This window comes from Dermacentor variabilis, chromosome 11 (assembly GCF_050947875.1).
Source record: "Dermacentor variabilis isolate Ectoservices chromosome 11, ASM5094787v1, whole genome shotgun sequence".
Taxonomy (NCBI): Eukaryota; Metazoa; Arthropoda; class Arachnida; order Ixodida; family Ixodidae; genus Dermacentor; species Dermacentor variabilis.
This window is the reverse complement of record NC_134578.1, coordinates 35,087,502-35,111,127: the sequence shown is the minus strand read 5'-3', so window position 1 is coordinate 35,111,127 and position 23,626 is coordinate 35,087,502. Positions and strand designations below refer to the sequence as shown.

The window sequence follows — 23,626 nt, the reverse complement described above, 5'->3', positions numbered from 1 at the left end:
GGCCTCGGTTCCCGGCGACGTGGCCGCCTTCTGCCAACTCCGCTGGTGCTATTTTTCCGCTCCTCTTCGCTTTAAACCACTGTCCCGGAATCTGCAGCTCGTCGGGATCAATTTCCGTACCTTCTACAACCTCCATGTTGCACGAGGTCTGGGCGTCTGGGCCGCGTCTGGGCCCAGGTAGCGCGTCTGGGCCTCGTTAGGCCAAGCGGCCCTCGCGGCACGGTGCGGCTTCGTGAGCTCAGCAAGCTGGAGAATTCGGTCCCACCTTGTTAATTCCGGTGAATCCGCGTTCGGACCTCTCTTCTCCTTGATTCCAGCCAGATGTTCACGCATTCGGTGGTCCGAGTACGCTTCGGTCCCCCGGTGTCGACGGAGCTCGTCGGACGCGCGTCCGTTCGCTTCGGCAGCCGGCGGAGGAATCGCGGGCAGTGCAGTGGCTCATGCGAGACGTCATTACAGGCCCTTCAGGGTGTGTTAAAGATTTTAACCTCTGTATTCAGAAACGCATCTTAAGTTGAAGCCCGTGCTTGACTTGATTTCAGTGACACCTGGTGGGAACGCGCCCAAGACGCTCATGGCGTTTCCTTTGGTGCGTTCACGAAAGGCGTCATTTAAATCAAGTCAAGCGTGGGCTTCAATTTAAGATGCATTTCTGAATACGGGGGTAAGGGTGCCACAAATTTCGGTGCAGCCGAGTATGCCACGTCAGTGTTAGTCGGACCAGCGTATGTAGTTAGAACACCGTCCGAAAAATTCAGCCGCGATGCTGAACCTTGCTGTCGCAATCAGTGCTTCGTCCTCTTGCAAAACTGCCAAACTTATGTAATGATTTTTCGCAAACTGTTGACACTATCTCCTCTTCCTTTCTTGACTTGTTATCTGTGTTTCTTGTTTGGGATGCCTTATTAGGCGTCTTGTTCGTTTCGTCTCATTTATTTCCTATCTCCTCTACGATGAAGTTCTATCCATTACATTTCATTAATCACTGAGACAGCATAAAAGTGCTGCTTTATATTACGTGTACGGTTCTGTACTGATAAATAGGTGAAGTGTACTACTTCAACAACATTCATACTTCATTCATTTCACAATTTGACGCTGTGATGAAGTCAGCGAACACCGTAGTTGTTTCTAACATTTGTGATAAATTAATAAATGAATTTTGCATCGCCCTCGCAGCCAACACGTACCGCCCAAGCCTACATCATGGAGCCCAAGACAGCTGAAAGCAGCGGAAATTCCGTCATCTTCTCCCTCAAGGAGGAGGTCGGTGCCCTCGCAAAAGCCCTGCACATATTCAAGGTGAGACTGCCATTACTGATGGGCGAGCGGAAAGGGGGAGGGTAAACTGAAAACGCGGAAGCATGCGAAGTGTGTTGTTGTCTACCCAGCGTTGAAAGAAAAGGCTGAAAAGAAAGTACAAGGAAACATAGGAACGATGGAACTGTCTGCACACAGGACAGTGAGATTCCACCACATGTTGAACTACAACACGCATGAAATTTTATAGCCGTTTAAAGGAATGCTGGTGGAATGCCCTCGCTAACGCATCTTCTTCGTATGCTACGCACTCGGTCTACTCGAAATGCCCTAACACTTTTTCTCCGATATTATGTCATTAGTGACAACAATAATGAACATCATAGCTGTTTTCGTTACACAAACAGTCCTGTCAGTGTTTACCATAATGAGGGAGCACTAATCAAAACAAAGATATGAAGTCTTACCACAAAAGGCGCAACATACAGTGTCTCCAAAGTTAAACTAGCAGTATCTTAATAAAAACGCTATGTTAGCTAAGGACCATCTGCGGCACGGTTGGTTTATGCGTTTTGGCGGACGCAGTACTTGAGATAAGTTAGTCAACGTGCGCAAGAATAACAGAAGCTTCTTGATTTATTTTCTTGCTGTCGCTATGGTGGTGCATGCTTATATTAGCAAATTTTAAGGCAATCGTATTTGACGACAACTTCACCTTGCTTGAATATCTTCGATCGCTTCCGCTCCGCGCTATTGGTCATTGTATTTGGCCCTTATTTAGCTGATTTCACCTATTCAGAGGTATATGCATGGACAAAACGTCAGGCCAATTTGGCACGTAGCTTACTGCGTGTGGCACATCTTTTGGAAGCTGGGTGAAGCTGCGAGGGCTTTTGTCTATGGCGTAGGTCGTGCGAGGCAGTTGCCGTGACACATCGTCACCGTGCTCTATTTCCACTTCTACCAAGCATATAATAATGAGCGCAAATAATGACGGGGACGACGGAAGAGAACACAAAAACGACACGGCTGGTAACTTTCGACTGATTTATTCACGGCAACCCGTGGGCATATATAGACAAATAGAACATGCGCAGAAAGCAGCAAACAAGAGCGCTCATCAGCCTAACGGGGCAAGCAATTATCAAAAACAATCTCTCCGATTTAAACCTAATGGAAGTGTCACTAACACAGTCTTAGCCTTTCTTTTTTATGTGATACGCCTCCATCAGATCGCGTGCAGTCTGGTCCTTGCTTCTCCCCAGAATCTTTATCGCCTTTAAAAGTGGTGCCCAGGGGCAGGCATTGCAGTGCGCAGGGAAGTGCGCCAATTCATCTTTCGTTAATTCATCACTCACGACGGTGCCTGAATGATCGAGCCAGAGAACAAGAACAAAAGTTAACGAAAGATGAATTGGCGCACTTGCCTGCGCAGTGCAATGACTGCCCCTGTGCACCATTCTTTAAGACGATAAAGATTCTGGGGAGAAGCCAGGACCCGACTGCATGCGAACTGCAGGAGGCATATATCACATAAAAAAGAAAGGCCAAGACTGTGTTAGTGACACTTCCATTAGGTTGTTTCAATCGGATAGATTTTTTTTATAGTTGGCTGCCCCGCTAGGCTAATGAGTTCTCTTGTTCGCTGCGTTCTGCGCTTGTTCTATTTGTCTATATATGTCCACGGTTTGCCATGAATAAACCAGTTGAACGTTACCGCCTGTGTCGTTTTTGTGTTCTCTTCCGCTGTCCCCATCTTTATTTGCAGTCAGTAGGATATGCGGTAAACACCAACTAGGCCAAACTGAAGTTATTCTGAAACTTCTACCAAGGCTGTGCTCAGAGCTACAGTTGTTTCTGTCAGAGGAGTTGTTCTTCCCTTGGGGAAGAGGAGTTCCTTCGACAGTGGTCATGCCGTTTACTGTAGGTGGCTGATGGACGCGTATGGCTTAATTTTCTACCAGCCTGGTTCTTCTAGCCTGGGCATCAAAAGTATTCATTGAATGTACATAGAACATAGGTGCCCGTAATTTCTGTGTGTCCGTGCTTTCGTATACATGATTATTTTTGTATATACACATTTCATAGAATCACTACAATAATAAGTAAAGTGTCTATGTCACATCATCATTGTACATAACCATTGTGTGCACTACATATTGAACACGATTTTATATATTGGGACAATTATTTCATGCCTAACTGTGCGTTGCCGTGGGTCTATGTGATTATATTTTAGTAAGTGAGGACTCGGACAGTACTTTGAAAACATGCCATGTATACTGTGCTTCGTACTTTGTGTATGTTATCGTCCTGGTGGAATTGCGCCGTGATTATGACTCAGTGTTCGTGTTGTCTCGTGTCGTAATAAACTTTTTTTTTTCTAAACACGGGCGAAACTAATAACAGCTGCGTTCTTGCTATCAGCTGGCAAAAATCCACGAGTGAATTTCTCGTTTCCCTTCACTTGAGGTTCCCTTAAGATTTGACGTTGTGTCAAGATTCCCCGCCCCGGAATATGAAATTAGATGACTTAATCATGGATATCACAAACTTGATTGATTCTCCTGGAGTGTTTCTGTTCGGCGATATCCAATTGAAGACGTCTCCAAATAAGGTTTTTGTGACGTTTCAAATATAAGCATAAACCAAAATAGTGATAGCAGGAAAGGTTATTAGGAAGCGTTGGTTATTTATCCGTTATTGACTAATTTTTCACAAAACATTGTGTCCACCAAAGCGCATGAACCCCCTGTGCAAGGAAATTATACATAGCATCAGGTTATTAAAGTTACCCTTAGTTTAACTTTGAAGGCTCTCCATTAGAAGAACGTTATACCTAAAAGATGGCTGTTGTAGATATCGACATATCACAAAAATAAACGACAAAATAATAATTTTTCAATCTGTGTCCCTAAGCACCTCGTAGGGTCTATTAGGTACCGCGCATAAGGATATTAAATTTAGGTATGTCGCTCTCTTCAATATTGTAGCTACCCTATTAGCCCCAGTCACAGAACAGATCAACCAGATGGAGATGGCATACCGGAAAAACTAGAATCAGGTCAGATGTAAACTTCGTCAACTTAAGCCTTCCTATGCTAATTAATATTCGTTCGCAAAGTGCGACGTTTTCAGTCACAAATCTTCATCGACTGTGGATGAATTTGCAAAGTTGCGTAACTTTATTTGAAGGCTCTGCATGCTCTTTCAAAAAAATCAAGATTAGAGGATGACACCTTGCATGTTTTCTAACGAGGTAGTGAGCAGTTAAATCTATATTTAGGCTATAGGCTATCATGTCATATTTAGATATTTTTTTATTAGAACAGCTGAATCACTGGTTCAGAGCATGCGAACAAGCTGGTTACCAATGCTCATTACGATGAATGAAAAATAATTCACCGTGGCTCACTGAACGCGGTACGTCAAACATACCATCAAACATTGAGCTGTCTCCAGTAACAAAGCATTGCGTAGCAATGCTCTGCACCGGGTAAGTGAAATAGGCTGAAATCATGCAATCACAGGGTTCAACTTTTAAAACGCCTAATGAGCGCGTTTTTTCTGTCTTTGCCTCTACTGGAAAGAACAGGTGAAAAACACCTACGCCATTATTGAAGTAGATATGGCCTACCATTTGAAGCGAGATCGCACCTGAACGCAAATGCGGAGTCTACGTTCCGGCTACGTTTGACTGTCCCGCATGATGTGTTTTTCAGGAAAACGGAGTCAACTTGGTGCACATTGAGTCCAGGTCATCGGCGCGCTTCAAGGACGGCTACGAGTTCATCGTGAACTTCACTCCTACCGATGAGAGAGTGCACAAGGCTCTGGAGCAGATCAAGAACATGTCCCAGTACATGCAGGTCATCTCCAGGGACTTGCCGCCCAAGTCAGATGGTAAGCAGAGTTGCCTTGGAATGGCTTCTGCAACCACAGTATGCATTCAAGCGAAGCTTGCTATAGGCGAACTCACCGAGGCTTTAGTGACCGTTGCGGCTGAGTGCCGCCGCTGTCGTGCCGAATAGGCCACCCACAGGTCGGCACTCGCATAGCGAATAGGATTCCGCTTGTACTACCTCTGCAGATGCACCGGTTTTGGCTCTGTTCCTTACGGAATTGCGCCGTGAAATAACAAGCAGTATCTAACTATCTTCAGTGTAAGAAAAGTGCGCCTTCTATCAAATAATTGTTTTAATAAAGCGAATGCTTCTATAGGTGTTCTTTCCCGTGGTTTGACGCGTCAGCTTGGTCGGCTTCTTTCCGTGCATTTCTGATTTCTCCGGGCAGGAACGCAATCGCTACGGTGAAAAAACGCCTTGCGGAAGAAGCACATGATTGTAGTATTCAAATCAACGCTTCTGTAAAGCATCGCTTCGAATAGATTGCAAGTTGTTCTTTCAATGTGCATAATGTTTGCTTGCATGCTGTCATCTATGATACGAATTCAAGGATAATTGATTACAGCGACTGACGTTAGGCTTGTTTATTACCCATGTAAATTATGAAGGTGGGCTACACAGTTGCCAAATTGATCCTACGCCTTTTTCACACACACACACACACACACACACACACACACACACACACACACACACACACACACACACACACACACACACACACACACACACACACACACGCACACACGCACACACGCACACACGCACACACGCACACACGCACACACGCACACACACACACACACACACACACACACGCACACACGCACACACGCACACACGCACACACGCACACACGCACACACGCACACACACACACACACACACACACACACGGTCACCACGAGCCGCGGTGGTTTAGCGTTGATGGCGTTGCGCTGCTAAATCCGATATCAACGTGATCGAATCCAGGCCGCGGCGGCCGCATTTTCATGGGGGGCGAAATGCAAAAACGCCCGGCTGCCGTGCATTTGGTGCACGTTAAAAAACAACAGGTGGTCAAAATTAACCACGAGTCCCCCACTACGGCGTGCCTCAGAATGAGATCCTGCTTTTGGCACGTAAAACCATATAATTTGTTAATTAACACACACGCGCGCACACACACAAACAAACAGGCGCATACTACTGACCCGTAGGGACATTTAGCCTACAAAGTATATACGAGGGGAATTCCATGAAGTAACAAGGCAAGGAAGATGCTGAAACAATGCGCTTGTTACAACTTAAATTGAGACCAACTGATCGGTTATTTCGCGGCTGGCGCAGGCATGCAATATATGTTCATGTTGTGCTTCGCTTTTCGGTAACTTTCGTGTACAAATTTTGGTATTTGGACGGAATGTTGTCAACTTCTTTTCACAAGTGCTGTGTAATTTTCCCGTTTATACTGGTTATTATAAACAAGCATTGAAAGAAACAAAAAGATTATCCAACAAACACTTCAGGCAAAGGACTCAGATTCGGCGAATCGTTAACGACTGGCTCACCGGGCTAAACTTCTGATTCGTTCATTTGCCAGAAGAGCCGAAGGGCGTAGTTACGGGACCAGTTAGTACAACGAACTTAGTACAACGAACAGTTAGTACAGAAGAACTTTGTCCTGAGGCCGCTGGGGGCCCCTGCTCTAAGACTTATTCTCTGAATGTCACCGACACATCGCACCCACCAGTAAACATTTTTTACCCCCAAGTCAAGAACAGATCTTGCATTCTAAGCTGGCCTTCTGAGCGGTTTGTGGGCCTTCTCGCCGACAAAAACGCAGCTGTAACTGCAATTCCGCATAGCAGGCAGCTGTGGCTGCATTTGACAGAGTAAATAAACAATCGCGATGAAATAAGTTCAATGAAATAGAAAACTGCGGCCTAAAATGTTTTCAAAAAGCTTAAAGCTGCAAAGAGCGACAGTGCGGTGCTTTCCCGGACGTGTTTTGGAAACCGACTCTTCAGCGTACGTCTCTCATGTCACGGCCAGTTGATGTGCTGGGTCTTCAAGGTTACATCTTCAACTTGGTATTGCTCTTGCCGTGTTGTCTAAAATATTTGTTCCTACTCTGTAAAGCTGGACAGCACTAAAAAAAAACAAGGATTGGTTACTCCTTTTTTCCCCTCTGTCACGGGCTCCTACTAGCACCATCCGAATTAATCTTGTTCAAGACAAGATTTCATGCGTGCGGGACAACATTGATTGGGTTACAAATGACAAATTGACGAAGAATACGAAACTACCGCCCTTGGCGTGAAGTACGGCTAAGCTCATCTCGCCCGTCTTTACTACGCATAAATATCTCTCACACTCAGCAATGGACGTGTGATTCCTCCATCGAAACAATGTAATCTTGAAATCTGCCGTCGACACCGTTCCGTTTCTCTCAGCAGAGCTGCTCACTGTTTACTCTTGTCATCGTCACCTGTTCTGGCCAAAATAATCCATCACTTTCCTCAGACAAGTGACTCGCTCCAGCCCACAGGGAAGCTATAAAAGAGACTTCGTGTAAGAAAAAATGGGTTTCACTTAGCAGCGACATTTAGAGGATGTGTCCCGAGAGATGAAGAGCGCCGTTTCAATCCCAACCTCAGAACAGAGACCATGGTCGCGTGTCGAAAAACGAATGCGCAGAAAATGGGAGCGAAATTAGCAGGAATCAAGTAGGAGCTGTAACCCATGGCAGTTTCAGGTTGACAAACTTCCGCTATACCACGTGTTTTCGGGAAGTATATTTTATTGCCCTAAACTGATTTTTAGGCATGCCGGCGCCGCACAATGATATAATCAAAATGACGCGAAGTTATCGAGGTAGCAGCAGTAGTAGGATGACGCAAACACACACGTGTTGCCGGGAGGTGCTAGGTGCCAGCATCACAAGTACCGAAGGCCATGTATATAAATAATGATGCTTGTCATTGCACCAATATTGTCGAGACTTGTCTGCAGAGACAAGTACAGCACAATGATATCTAAGGCATCATACCTCCTCTGTCACAGTTGCACATCAAGTGGCGCATACAAAGAGCCAGCGTAGTCTCTTCGCGCACGCACCCAGTACACCGGTGGCGACAGTGCTATTCTTTTCTAAGCAGTCAGCACATATTCAGTGGGCCAAGTACTCTATGCCATACATATAATCGCATATATACCTGCACCGTGAAGGAAGGACGAGGACCGCCGGGCTCCAGGGAAAAGGCAAGGATAGCTTTGCTCTGAAATTGCCTGTAACCGTTCGCGTTTCCTTCCTTAAAAAATTGCATCTCATAAAGAGGCAGTGATTCTCCGCAGGAGGAATACGAATGTCCAGGTACCTTCGCACATATATTTACGTAATATATCCACCGAGGCACCAGCCAGCCCTGCCGCAAACAGCACAAGCAACAGCGACCACGTCCAACCCAGGAGGATAGGCAAAAATAGCTTCGCTACGACGTCAACACTGTTCAGGCTTTAAATGGAAAGCTAAAATGGCCAGCTTTTGTTATACATGATCCCGTTCGTATTGTTCACGAGCGCGGCAGCGAGCTTCTTGCAAAACATTCGCAAATGTTCCATCTTCAAATAAAACGATACATCGCGTGAGCTCAACGACTTTAGGTTTCATTGTAACTTATCCATTGTTTATAAAAACGCACTTCAGATCGTTGCAATACTGCCCGAATTTCACCCACAATATCTGATAACACGAAATTCAATGTTCGGTAAAGCTTTTATCGACTAAAAATAACTTTGAAAGCCATCGGCAAGTCTCGTTATTACGTAGGATAACACAGTGTCGCTAAGATAGCCTATAGTCTGGAAGTTCGAGTGCGAAATCCAGCAAGGTCAAAACGCGGTGGTTGTTAAAAGAGTCGTTCGTCGAAAGGATTTTGTAAATGTTGAGAGTAAATGGCCGGTATTTCGGTCGTAACGAAAGTGGGCACAGTTTCCGCTGAAAGGCCTAGGAAGGTCCATCACCGAATAAGAGAACAAACTCTAAGCGGAGTTGCCTTGGAAGAGTTCATGGATAAGCCGCAATGAAAGCAAAGGTCTAAAAATAGCCGATGGACAAATGTCTTCGCAAATAGCGTTGGACAGAAAGTATGCTGCCCTACGTATCCTGAGTGCTGCTTTGGCTAGCAAATAAACAGAGAATGCTTCTGCTTATCGTGTGTCCGATACACGTCGTATAAAGAAGGACATTAGCGTAAGAGAGAGAGAGACGAAAGGGGAGGAAAGACAGGGAGGTCAGCCAGTGTAAGTACCGGCTGGCTACCCTGTGCTGGGGAAAAGGGTAAAGGGAATAAAAGGTTGAAGCCTATCACATAGGCAAGAAAGGCAGCTTGTGCGTTAGCGATACTTCGATAACAATTTATAAGGCCGAGACGAGGTTTCTTGAGCTTGGTGCGTCATGAATGTTTGATTAGATGCGTGAATGAATGTTTGCTCTGTGCGCATGTGTTGACCGACAGTATATATGTGCCTGCGTTCTGTAAATAAAACAGTTGCGAGTGGCGCCCTGTCCCGTTCTCTTCTCTTGTGTGTGTCTCTTTATTTGGCCTCTTCATATCTTATTATGAACAGCTACCAACTAGCCCAACAAGAAGCGCTTTTAAAAAAAAGGAGAAAGAAGAAAAAATTCCCACAGCAACGCGATGCTACGCGCTACAACATTCAAAGACGGTTGCTTAATTCACAAGCCCTTAAGATCTTCAGCAAAGCCCTTAACACCTTCAGTGCCGAAACCCAAGGAATTAGCAGAATTGTATAATGGTGTAAGTACACACGAAAATTACTTGGACTCGTCGTCAGCAAGCTAACTGCGTGAAAATACGAACGTGTTACGAAACGATTCTGTAGTATAGTGACATGGTTACATCAGTGTGATAAGTGCCGCTGTATAGCGATGAGCTGGAGCTTCGGCTTTCTCCATGTTCTAGTTTTGCTCATCGTCTTGAATTTCCATCTCGTGCGTTCCATGTGTTTTCGCTGTATAGTGATGAATGAGGTGTCCTTCATAGTTCAGTACTGCGGAGTTAAGCTTGAACTGAGCTCTCTGCGTGCACCAGCCATTTGTGCTAGTACATGTATCCTTTCATACATGGACCTTTTTGTACATATTGGCCTTCCTCGGAATTTCCCCTAAAGTAGTGTAGTTTATGTATCTAGACTTTTTTTTGTTTCTGGTAAAATCGTGGTACATTCTTCCTGGCCTTTTAAAGTAGCGCAGGGAGATCCTTTTTAGGAGAGGAGCCTTTACTGCGTCAGTGGTAGATATGTGGCTATAACCAAGGTCCACCTCACCCACCCGTTCCGTACTTTTTAAAGTGAACAAGCTATTTTATGTTTGAACTCAGAGGAGCTGTATTTTAAGAGGGCTCATAACGTACAAAAAAATTCAGTGCCGCTGCATCTTCATTCTTTCATTCTTTATTTACAACATACTTTATAACATACGAAAGCAATTACTGGACCCATAGCCATTGGCTAGTCCCGGGTCCATAGTCAACTTAGGGTATAAAACGCGGCACGCGAGCAAACGAAAACAGCAGACAAAACATAATAGTAGTATAAACATAGATAACTCAGAGACTAAGGTAAATATAAACTCATTTATCCTTCTCGCACGTGAGCAAACAAAACAGTAATAATACATAAAGATGAAATTCACATGAACTACTTAGGCGGGAACGTAAAAATAGAGCAGTGTACTTTTATAAACAGTATTTTTCAAAAAAGTATTTTCTCATAGCAGACGTAAAGTTACGGGCTTCTTTTATACTTATTTGCGGAGAATTCCAAATAAGTGCGCCATTAAATTCCACGAGCCTTTTCCCGTACTGATTATGACATGGAGGCAAATTAAAACACTGATTAGTTGCAGCTCTTGCATTTCGTAATGGGATTTTAAATAAAGTGATTGGAAGTTCATTATTGGTTTCCATAATACTGTGAATGACCTCAGCAATTTTTATTTCATACAATGCGTGCACTGGCAACACATGCAATGAGCTATATAAGTACGTACTGGATTGTGCTTGTCTAGAAGAAGTGATAATTCCTAATGCGTGTTTTAGTAGACGGAATACACGCTCAAGGTAAGTTATAAAAGTGTTTCCCCATGAATCAATACAATAACATATGGCACTCTGAATGAAGGAAAAGTAGAGAATGCGTAGGAGAGGATATTCGAAACATTCACGAGCCTTAAGGAGAATATAACATCCGTAAGCAAGCTTGGAACAAAGTTGGTTTATGCGAGTTTTCTATTGCATGTCTGAATCAAAGAAAATGCCTAAATATTTATAGGAGACAACTTGTTTTGTACCTTGTAATGATATGTCCAATATTTCAGTACTAAGTTTTTTTTTGTCCTGAAATGCAAAACTGTATACATAGTCGTACTAAGATTAAGGGTCATTTCATTGGACGTGAACCACTTAAAAACATTATCTAACTCTGCATTTATTTTATCCTGTATATCGAGCAGACTGTCTCCACTAAATAGAAGAACGGTGTCATCAGCACACATTAAAGCCTGTGAATGCCTAAGCGTTGCAGGGAAATCATTTATGTAAAGCGAGAAAAGCATGGGCCTAAGAACGGAACCCGGTGGCCCACCAGTTAGTACGGTTTGTGAAGTAGACGTACAATTTTTAAGTATTACTTGCTGCTTGTGGTTACTGAGGTAGCTTCGAAGCAAGTTCAGCATTTTGCCCCTAAACCCAAGATTGTTGATCTTGTTCAGTAACATATGATGGTCAACTGTATCGAAGACCTTTTTAATGTCGAGATAGACAACGACCGCAATTTTATTCTGCTGGAGAGCCGTATTCGGCAGGTGCGTCAGGGTGAAAACAGCGGAAGAAGTAGATTTCTGAGGTCTGAAACCATGCTGGTGGGGGCTCAGTATATTGCATTAGGATATGAATTTATTTATGTGCACGGAGAGTATCTTTTCAAAAACTGCCTTGATAATGCTAATAATTTAAATCGACCGATACTTCACCTATATCTAATATAATCCTCAAGTGGATGACCAGCAAACCTTTGTGTAGTGGTGACCATATTAATAATTCCTATATTTATTGAAAAAAGGCACATACACGTGACTTCTTGATTCTACCATCTCGTATTTTATTGTTATCATAGTGATAATCGCTTTATGGTGACTATGATAGACGGCCATCGGGTGAACGGCGATGCTCGAAAGATTTTAAGGAAATGTCAAAGCTATACCTGACCGATGACGCGTAGTTGGTACATCGACATGTGTATAGCATTGAATGCCAAACGTATGAAACAGGAGCACCAGCCACTTTCCGCCCGGTTGGGTCAGATCGATGTTGAAATCGCCTACAATTGCGATGGACATAGAGTCGATAGGAGCGATCCAACCGAACACGTCGGTCAGAAACGTCTCAATGGGCCTCTTGAACATAGCTGGGGATATATATATATATATATATATATATATATATATATATATATATATATATATATATATATATATATATATATATATATATATATATATATATATATATATATATATATATACCAATTTCTTGGTCTATGCGGACGTCTTTACGCACGTAGACAAAAACGTAAACCTAACCATATACAGCTTCACTGTAAAAAACATTTGTCAGCTACAATTATTTAGTGTAATGTGATGTCGCGAATTACGAGACTCAGAAATACATGCACCTCAAAGTCTTGCGTTATCTAAAATATGTTTGGGCAACTATGCAGTTGTTTCAATGCCAGAAACAAAACCATCTATCAACAAAGCCAGCGGTAGTATATTGGGCAGGAGTAGGTATTGAGCAGGAGTATATCCGCAAGCTAAATTGAAGTTCCATCGAACGTTGTCCCGAACTACCAGAGCAAGTCTGCTGGAGCAAGCAACACGCGGATGACATACCTAATGGCACATGTAAAGCAGCCAGAGCAAAGGAGAACATTGCATAGTACACCTATTGCAATCAACGTATTTCGGAGATCGCTTCGGAATACGGCACATGTGATTCTGGGAGGCTCCGCTTCATCTCGAAGGCAGATCACGATCAGTGTCTGCTTACAGCATAAATGCGCTCTCGTCATTCGTAACATGAGCACAAAAGTGGGCAGCCAATTATGCATGGAAGAAATATATATCTCCGCAGTACAAAAGATTGTCTTACTGGTGATGGACTGGGAAGGATAAGGGGCCTAATTTGCCTGCTGTCAACTTATGTAATAGAGGCGACTGCGTGGTGGCTTCTGTTTACACGCATGCCCCACATTCATCGTGTTGGCCGCAAGCAGCGTTCATGAACTGTCCAAAGGCTAGCATACCAGGCGCTCAGCCAGGCTAAGAATCCCCTTCAGCATGTTATTAACACTCGTATTTCTCTCCAAGGGCTACGTTGAGAATATGTCCCCATAAGTGTGCAAGTGAAAATAAAGCCGGGCCAGCCGATCTCGCTGCTCGTTTCGTAAAGTCAAGCACACACACTTTCAGAAAGGCACAGGATTGGCCTTCGTTTCCATGGCCATGTTGCCTTGCCTTCTATAATCATTTCCTTGCTCTTCTTCGGGAATTTGATGCCATTGTTACAGGGAGAAACTATGTAGAGGAGATACATTTACAAGGCAAGGTAGACAACATTGCAGCTATGCTAGAGATAGCGCGTTGTAGCCTCACCGTCGTCGTCCACGCACCGACTACAGAAGCGCCGCCCGTGACAATATGATACGCTTTAACCATTCGTGATAATTAAGAACTTGATAGCTCCGTTCCTCATATACTTGCGTTCTCTCTAGCTTCTGCTGGTTTGGCAAGGCTGGCGTACGTCTAAACTCGGTTTCCTCGACTCTCCTGATTCCTGTCGCATTTGTGCTCGTGAGCTTCATGCTCCATCTTAGGCATCTATGCAAAACCTCTCTCTCTCTCTCTCTCTCTCTCTCCCTCCAAAAGGAAATATTTGGCCGCTTTGAAGTCCTAAGTAATGCCGTTGGGCCCCTGTTGTCTTCGAAAATAAAAAGAAGTCAGCGTTTCTACCATGCGGGGTCTGACTGATTAATTAAGACGACAACTTTGTTTATCGCCTAGTATAATTAGAGGTGTGAAAATACTGTCAAACGTTGCAGAGCTACTTGCGAACGCTTGAGCCTCTCTCGCAGCGTGCAGAATCTTTCCGATCGAAGCTCATTACTAGCGCTAACGTCCGCGTCCTCACCAGGCCAGCTCGTTATTCACGACACCTTTGCACTTCACTGCACTGAAGTATGTACAAGATTACCCGGAATCAGTGGTGGTCAAACTGAGCTTCTATAGACATAACTCACAGGAAGGTCTCGGTGTATGAGTAACTTTTCATGGAATTTTCGTTTCTAATTCTAAATGATAGCATACGCTGCGCAGGTGAAGCAGGCTTCAACCACTCAGCAAAGTGAAACGAGAAGTGCATGCATTCTTTGGAATAACGCATACAACGTACAGAACAGCATTCGTTTTTAACAAGAAATAGGCACAAAACAAACTCTTGAAGCACATAATTGATGATAAGACGCTCCTGATAACAGTACGAAGTACGTAGTGCCCCCCGCATACTAGACCGCACTAGCCTTTACTATATAAGAGAGCGAGCCCAGCAAGTGATCTCATTGTTGTTGCAGCACCGCTGTGGGTGAGCAACTCGTAGTTAGGACTCCCGAAGAGCAGCATGAATGAGAGGAGTGGCAAAGGGATAACGAAACGGCAATTCGACCAACGCCCGACGTGCTCTCAAAATTGCCAATCCTCCCATTACTACCATTACTCTAAATTACCAGCGCTACAGTTATTCTAATGTAATAAAGAATTTCATAGCCCCCTCAGCAGTAGTAGTGGTCGTTTTAAAGAACTTCTCTGGACATGCATTTTCGCAGGGCCTAGACGGATGGATGGATGGATCGAGATGGCCAGTGAATTTTTTTTTTCTTGCTTTCAAAGATGTTGACTGAAAGTTCTTGAAGGAAGCTCAGAAAGTTTATAATTAAGATGTCGAACTTAAAGTTGCCCACATTGCTAAATAGGTACGCGGAAGAAACATGCTGACTACCAGAACACGCATGGAGGCTCTTCAAAATGTATTTTAGCAGCGTCAACGCGCATTTGGCTCCGCAGACGTACAGGTGGAGTATTTCATTTCCGGACATTCAGCGATGAGTGCGATACACTCTTATTCTCTTTCTATATCGATTACAGCAAGTGGAACATATCCTAATGGCCTATTCATGTGGTTGCTTCTAGGCAATTTCTTTTAAAGCTCTTTGGTTGTTTCGGAGCCCTCGCACCACTTCGCAGGTCATATAAAAGAACAACTATGCATTCCTGTTAACATAACCTGGCTACATTAATGATAACGAATCCAGGTTTTCCATACCATGCACGGTAGTGGTAATACATATAATACATGTTGGTAATACATATTTAAAGCTGTTTTGCGCGACCTTTGTAGCCCTTCCACAGCGCATTCCACCGACCACCCAGATACCGCCTAAACTGGAGCGTAATCCTCATGTTTTAAAATGTTACTTTACTCGGCCCTCCACCTTGACTCCAGGAAATCAAGCGTAGCACCAACCCTGGTCATAAATGGTCACCGCTAGCCATTCAGGCTTCATGGCAGTTCTTGTAAAGCGTGGTGTCTTTTTCAATCAAGGGATGGCGCTGTGTTGAAATCATCGGAGTAGAGAACGGGCTTCGAGTCGAGAATCGTTTGAGAATATGGGAGCGAAACAAATGTCCTTGAGCGTCGGTTCTTCCCTAGGGGAAGCTTTTTGTCGATTTTCTTGATTTCTGTCCACTAAGTGAGTTGAACATCTTAATCTCGTCCCACGTACGTTAGTAATCAAGGGAAACGTACTTGCAAGACCGTTCCAAGCAAGAATAAAAGTTGAGATGCCACCAAATCTGGACGAGTATAGTATAGTGTAACGATCGGTGTTTGTCAGAGATAGCCACTAAAGTTGTGACAAATTCATTAATCACCAACTTCTGCTCGCAGACGTCCATTACAAATCTTCATACTGATGTTAAGATACAAGAGAAGTTTCAAACCTTCCACTTCGGACTACTTCAATGCAGAAGGGCCTGCAGGAACTAGAAAGTCGAATGCCGCGTATTTTGTTTTTTCTCAGGAAGTTTAGCTGCTCATTTGTTTAAGGTCTTTTGATATAATTCAGGGTGATGATGATACCAGGCTGATGATGATACCAGGCTGATGATGATGATGATGATGATGATGATGATGATGATGATGATGATGATGATGATGATGATGATGATATAATTCAGCGCGCCGTACAGAAACAAGGTAACTTTGCCACGCTTATTTCAATTGTCATTGCAACAAATATTCGTTTTTCTTTGAAAACTGCGGCTCCTTTTGACTGAAGCGACAGCCAGAGCTGCGGCGTATTTTTTGTCATCATTTCAGAGGCTGGCACCCCTAGCAACACGATTACATCTTCCTAGCTAGCGTAAAAAGCTGCTAATTAAAACAAAATTACCCAGAAAACCCAACAAAATACAGAGATGCTTGAATAATGAAGTATCTTCTCTCGTGGCTAGGCATTCAACCGGATGCGCATTTTAGGTAAAATTGCATTTGTTGTGGATGCTCGGATACCATTAAGATTTTCAATCATTTTGAAACAGTCCGTTGGTTTAGTTTTCTAGAACAAGCTAATTGCACTTTTGCCCTTCATGTCCCACAGCTGGCAAGAGCCGTCATTCGCCATGAAATGAAGCAATTTTGATCATTCGCGAGACGTCACTGTGTTATTTTCCCGTTGACTTCGTCAGTGACTGCAGTTTCATCATAACCATGTTAACTGACCAGACGAACTTTTGTCGAACTCTTGACTACAATTTTGATGACGGTGTTGTTACCCAACATTGCATTATTACAGTGTAGGCTGTTTTAGAAAGTTAGCGGCAGCCACTGTAGAGACAGACGCCTGAGAAGAAAACTTCATATTCGTGTTGTAACTCGAAACTTCCTTTCGCGCTAGGAAAAGGCGCTTGTCAAATTTAAACTCCGTCGCTGGGAACCCTTGACTATTGTTATTAAGTAGTCAAACTGTGCAGAAGTATAATGGGGCCGCAAAATCTGGTTCGCAAACCGATCTAAACTTCTTCCACAAATTACGACGTACTTCGAGCAACTGAGTAAAAGTTGAAAATTTTTCTCCGTGGCACTGCAAAATCCACTGAAAGAAATGCTATAATGAAACGACAATACTTTTCGCATGTTTTAGCAGCTCTCCAGAATCCCAGAGTAAATAGTGTTGATTTATCGTACAGTAAATGATGTCGCGTTGTTCTAACGCAAAAAAAAAAATGAAACCCTCATTGAAAGCACAGGAGCAGGTGAGTTATTCGATGCTGCCATTACGAGGAAGAAAAAAAAATCAGTGAAGACTTAGCGGTAAATGTGATACTTTTTTGTGCGGAACTGCACGGGCTTCGGCGGCTTCGTAGTTTTCATGCGGAAGTTGTTTGGTTCGTTGCTACCGTGTGGTAAGCGGACATTGATAAAAAAATGCCGCTTTGGAATATACTAATTTCGTCAGGTGGCCAACAAACTCGCCTAGTGGCTTTGTATACTTTCAGAGAAAGATCGAATACCTTATGAAATTTTCAGTGCTATCAGTGCCCGCAACCATAATTTTGTTACTCTGATCTCGCAGACGCTGTGCCCTGGTTTCCGAGGAGAATCAAGGACCTAGACATTTTTGCCAACCACATTCTCAGCTACGGATCTGAACTCGACTCGGATCACCCGGTGAGTGGTGATGCAATTGTTCTACAAGTATAACAGGATGACACTTGTCTTGCTTTCTTTATATTTTTAGAGCGCAGCTCTCATGCACCCGTTCCAGCGTCGAATGTCGGCGTTGTCCCCCGTAACCGAGCACAGCGAAAGATGATAGCGAAGGCGGAGCGCAGATGGAGATTAAAGTCGGCAATAGAGAAGACAGCATGATGCAGAAAGCGGAGGGGGAGGGTATGGCGAAAGCGTGAAAAGAAAAGCATAGTAGCGCGCAAGACGGGCTTTGCGGCGATGATGGCTACGAGATGGCGCCAGAGTAGCGCGAGTGGTCTGTATTTAAGTAAAGTGCTGCATGAGGGGTGGTCTGTCTGCGGAAGCTGCTTTAAATCCCACCCACGTGTCACCCATCTGCTGCTTCTCGTGCTCTCCCGATTACCGAGAGAGCCACGCCACACTTCGCTCCATTTACGACGTGCCGCACGAGACAGATTGTCCACGCACGCCGACATATCGCAAAACGAAAACACGTACAGAGCTGAGCTCAAATTCCGCATTAGTGAGTACCGTATTCGTCGGTCAATTTTCTTGTACCGCTAGCCTGTTCTGCTTGCGCTATGCGATACAGCGCTATTAAATAAGAAGACGGAGTAATTGCTTTAGGCGTAATAGTGGCTCGCAACTCTGCGTAATACAGCTAACTTTGTGGGCCACTATTCTGCTTAAGTGAAAAGTGCCATCATCAATTTACATTTGCCCACGATATCCGCATATACTTCTGAACATCATGCACTCCTTTATTTAAAATAGCAGAGTTTCATGTAAATTGGAGCGTAAATTAGAACGCCTGCTGCCGAGATAGCGCGCCAGGTGTTGCGTGAGGTAACAGGACACGACGCCACGTCACCGCGACGCCACGTCACCCTCACTCTTGCTCTGGGAAACCGCCGTGCGGTCCGTATCTCTCTTTCTCTCACCCACTGAGCTCAGCTGCTGCGCGCGCCAACCGGCCATGATGGCCGCTGCTGCTTGCTCGGTCTCTCGTCACGCAGGACGTCTTTGATTCGCGATGTTGGCACCGCAGGCTGCTCCTCCTGGTGCCTGCTGGCCCTAGCAGCACGCACCACTGAGGTACATTACTCGCCGCGCAAAGCTCGAAGGGTTGCTCAGCAGTGTTCAATTGGACATAAATGCTTTCGCATTCGCAACTCATAAGAAGTGCTTAGGTGTCCTCGGAATTTTTTTTTGTCTATTTTGACCTGTGCGGCTTGGTGAATTTCTTGCAGCTTGCCGAGTTCGGTCTTTAACTCCCTTATATTACGACGCCGTCAACCTTCACCGATTCGAAATTAAGAGGAAGCTTTAGCTCGGGCCCAACTCCGACACGGCCTATTCAAATACATGTAAAACGCAAAAACGTTTTTATGAGGTAACCCCTGGACCGATTTTAATGAAATTTGTTGCATTTGAAAGAGAAAGTTGAATTCTAGTGACTGTTGGAAGCGGAATTTCTATTTAGGGCTTGAATTTTCTTAAAACGAATTTCAAATATTTGACCGTTTGAAAAAAATAGAAGCACAATTTTTAAAAATTGATAGCTCTGTATCAAAAACAGATATCGCGGTTCTGTGAAGGGCATCCATTAGATCATTGAAAGCGGACAAATTCGATATGTCATTTTACTTCTTACGTGAAATTGTTACGTTGTTTACAAGGGTTCTGCAAAAGCTGTATTTCCATGTTACTAAATTTTTTGAGATTCATGTGTAATATATCAATTTTGTCCGCTTTGGATGTACTATTAGATGCATTTCCCAGAATTGTATTATCCTTTTTTCTTTTAGGAGTTACGGAGTTGCAAACTTGACAGTTTGGTTTCTTGAAAATTTCAATTTTTGCTAGTTTTTAATAAAAGATTGACGACCTAACTAAAAATTCGAAACCAACAGTCACTAGACTTTAAGTTTTTCTTTTAAATGCAAAAAACGTCGTCAAAATTGGTGCAGTGGTTGCCGAGAAAAACGAATTCTCTTTTTACATGTATTTAGATAGGAGCACCCGAGCTAAAGCTTCCTCTTAAGCCCAAGCAGAGGTTTTCAAGATCCACTAATGACTTCCTTGCGAGCAGCTGCGGTACTTCAAGATGGAACCGTCACCCACATTTCGTTTTTGCGTCTTTTCTGGCTCTTCTAACGGTAAAGAGTGGCTTTTTTGGTATCATGGAATTCTAATTTGATAGTGCTGCTAAAATTATTATTGTGTTTAGCGTTCTTTGAGATCATTGATATCGTAGATGTCCCAGCCAGGTCGCATCCCCTTGATTACATGAAGAAGCTGGCACTGTAATTGCAAGAGCCACTGAAGAGTGGTGTTTGCCAACTTACCGAGAGTTCTCTATTCAACTATACGATTACTTTCTTGGGAGCTTATGTTTTCCTTGTGAAATTGAAGTCCAGCAGCAGTGGAGTGACACCAATTTATTACGAAAGCTTTACTTATCACCAGTTTCATTAAATTTGATACGCACTGAGGTTTGAGCTACGCTAATCATCGCTGTGAAAGCTCGAAAATGTATATCTGTCTTATATATCTAGCCTCTTTACTTAGATATCTAGATCTTGAGATATAAATGTTATAAGATATTTGAGCGAGGAAAGAGATGTGATTTGACAATTAAGCTAAGACGTTCCGAAGGTAGAATGACATGGTGCAACAAATCTAAAAAAATACAAGAAGAAACCAGCCGGATACGCTCACAGAACATGGCTGATCATCATCATCGATTAGAAAGTAACAAGCGGTTTAAGTGAAGGCAGCTTTGTTACGAAGGTGTAGCTCTCCTTATTGCCCCACATGCCGCACCTAAACACGTCGCGACTTCTCAAGGATGGCAGCTTGACCCACTTTAACATCCATGTTGCAACATTGAATGGTGAGCACGATGACATAGTGTGGTATTCGTCATTCCAACGCATGTCTAAGGAGATGCTGCGCACAGCGCCCATGTGGAATCAGTTTACTCAGCCCGAATTCCAGAGAGCGGTTAAGAAGAAGCTGTAGCTCAGGGTCTCCGACCTGAATACATAAAAACGGAGAAATTCTTTTTCAAGGAAATCACTGCACCAAATTTGGCGATGTTTGTTGCATTTAACAGGAAAATAAAAACCTAGTGTTTTTAAACCACGATTTATTCCTGCAAAAGCTCCCTTACGGAAAATTGTTGACAACGGCAAATTTGAAAGAAAATTGTTATGTTAGGTTATGAATATAGATATATCAATTCCGTAAACTACACCATTTAATAGATCAAAAACGGACAAATTGCATGTACTAAGCACAGCTTTAAAGGCTACCACCACTAATTTATGAGTAGGACTTCTCCAAGGGATCAAGGCAGAAAGCTGGGCTAGTTGGTGTGTCATCATCAAGGGCCTCGTCAGCACTTTACGGACTTTACGTAAGCTGTAAATTTATGCACCCAAACTTGTATGTATTACCTGCTCTAACAAATGCAACTCGGAGAGCTGCGATTTGTGTTTTTGGTGCAGAGTTACGGACTGGCAAACATTGAGCTTTGTTGCTCCAATAAGGTTGCCTGTCCAGGTATCCTGAAATTTTCTATCCCTATCAGAATATCGAGGTTCCCCTTACTAACAAACTTCCGTAACAAACGTGTTCAACGAGCAGGAGAATTCTTAGCAAAAACACAAGAAACCGGGTTTGTTTCCATCAGAAGTTAATCACTAAAATTACGCGGGCGGTAATGTGGCATCCGAGAGCTGTCTTTGACGTAGACGAATGCCGGCTCGTACCGAAGCGAACTTTTTTCTTTCTTTCTTTCTTTCTTTCTTTCTTTCTTTCTTTCTTTCTTTCTTTCTTTCTTTCTTTATAGACCTTAATGAGTCTCGCCAAAAGCACCAAATGGTACAATGGCTCGCAAGCCAGTCACTACGTACGTTAATTATATCAACATGCGTTAATTATAGCAAACCTAGTTACCGCAGTCCCCCTGTTCCACCGCTTAGTGCGCTAGACCACTTAGTCCCGGTGCTAGTTCGCTTCTGCAGACTGGTTAATACGTCGTAAGAACCAGCAATGGTACGGTATGCGTAACCACGAGTAACAATGACGCTTGGTGCTCGAGCTCCTTCGGTTATATCTTACTTCCATCCACAGTAATCACCCAGAGTTACTCGCTTATCAAGGAAGACTACCTGGGTTTGCTGCAGCTATTATAAGGTTACGTTTATTTCTATTTTTTCACGCCCTCTACGGCGCCCTCTCCTCTACACCTTCCTCGTCAAGGGATTCACGGATGAGACGTACCGAAAACGACGCAAGTACTTCGCCGACATCGCCTACTCGTACAAACAGTAAGAATGCTTTTTTTCGTTTTATTAATGGACCCACTTATTAAGGTTATTCCTCATGATGAATATGGAAGCTTGGGGGCCTGATACGAAATAAAAAAGATTTCAGACTCTTCAACAACAACAAAAAAACACGTTTCTATTTCCTAAACTTCCGCGCAACCTCCGCGTGCCGCCGGCATCTTTCGAGTTCTTTCATTTGTGGCCAGCTATGTTAAAGCGAAGCGTTCTTTCCAAATCCTCACGGTCCCCCTTGGCCTGGCGTTCTGCTGCTCTCTCGCAGAGGAGCTCCCACGCAGAAAAGCACTATCATCTTCACTCTTCTACAAGCGCCCTGACTACCCGCTCTGTTTTCTACGGAATTACGGAGCGGCAAAACGAATGATATCTAAATATCGCGGACGCCTAAAATATAGGTCATCGAGAGTCCGATTTCGTTAATAAAGCGAACCTTCATAAGCGTACTTTCCTAGGGTGTGTGGTTTGGCGCATCTTCTTCCACGTCGCCGAGTCAATTTCACCATCTCCATAACTGAGCCGAGCCAGCTGGCGCGTGGACCTATGTAACTGCAGCGTCGCAGCAAATGGGAGCGAGCCAGGACAACGCCTAATGCGTGATCACGTGGGTCGCGTGGAGGGGTCCCCACTTCTTACAGCTTTCCCAGGAAGGCAGGTACTTGCTGTGGTGCAAAACGCGGCGCAGAATGCAATCAGCTGCATGGCGTTTGTTCGACCTCGTCGCGAAATCTTCGCTTCTCGGATTCCGACATGTGGGCTGGACCTGCAAAATAGCTTTTTCATTTAGTCAGTGTTGCCGGTGGCCTTTTAGCGGCACAAAAAAAAGGGTGGGCGATTGATTAAAAAAATTTCATCAGATACAGATTACTTCAAATGGGCTTTGTGTCGTACTGCAGAGCACTGGAGTAAATGAAAACGCACAAGCAGGAGCTGATCGAGGCAATAAATACGCGCCAACACAAATCACTAAAACGTCAAGAAGCCTTTCGCGGCATTTCTAAAAGCATCGCGCTCAGGTGTGCTTCAGTAGAGTAACAAATATAACTGCAAATAAAAACAAACAATACATAATACGGAGCACAGCAGTTCTGCGAGACAAGTTAAGGAGGTTTACGCACAGCCACCCAACCCCTTGAAGCCTTGCAGATATAAAGCACTAAATTGGTAAAGAACATATTTAGTTTCTCTCCTGAGGGATTGCATGACGTCTTCAAAGCCAATAATAGCAATAGTTCCGTGCCTA

General features: G+C 43.8%; 1 protein-coding gene across 1 annotated transcript in view; it reads left to right on the top strand.

The window, feature by feature from the left end:
* The window catches only part of Hn (phenylalanine hydroxylase), a 126,535-nt gene that overhangs the window by 45,862 nt on the left and 57,047 nt on the right, over positions 1-23,626 (top strand). Inside the window, exons 2-5 of the mRNA XM_075675329.1 lie at positions 1,180-1,302; positions 4,983-5,163; positions 17,916-18,010; positions 22,301-22,368. Of these exons, the coding sequence (XP_075531444.1) occupies positions 1,180-1,302; positions 4,983-5,163; positions 17,916-18,010; positions 22,301-22,368 (467 nt within the window). The remainder of the gene's footprint in view (positions 1-1,179; positions 1,303-4,982; positions 5,164-17,915; positions 18,011-22,300; positions 22,369-23,626) is intronic.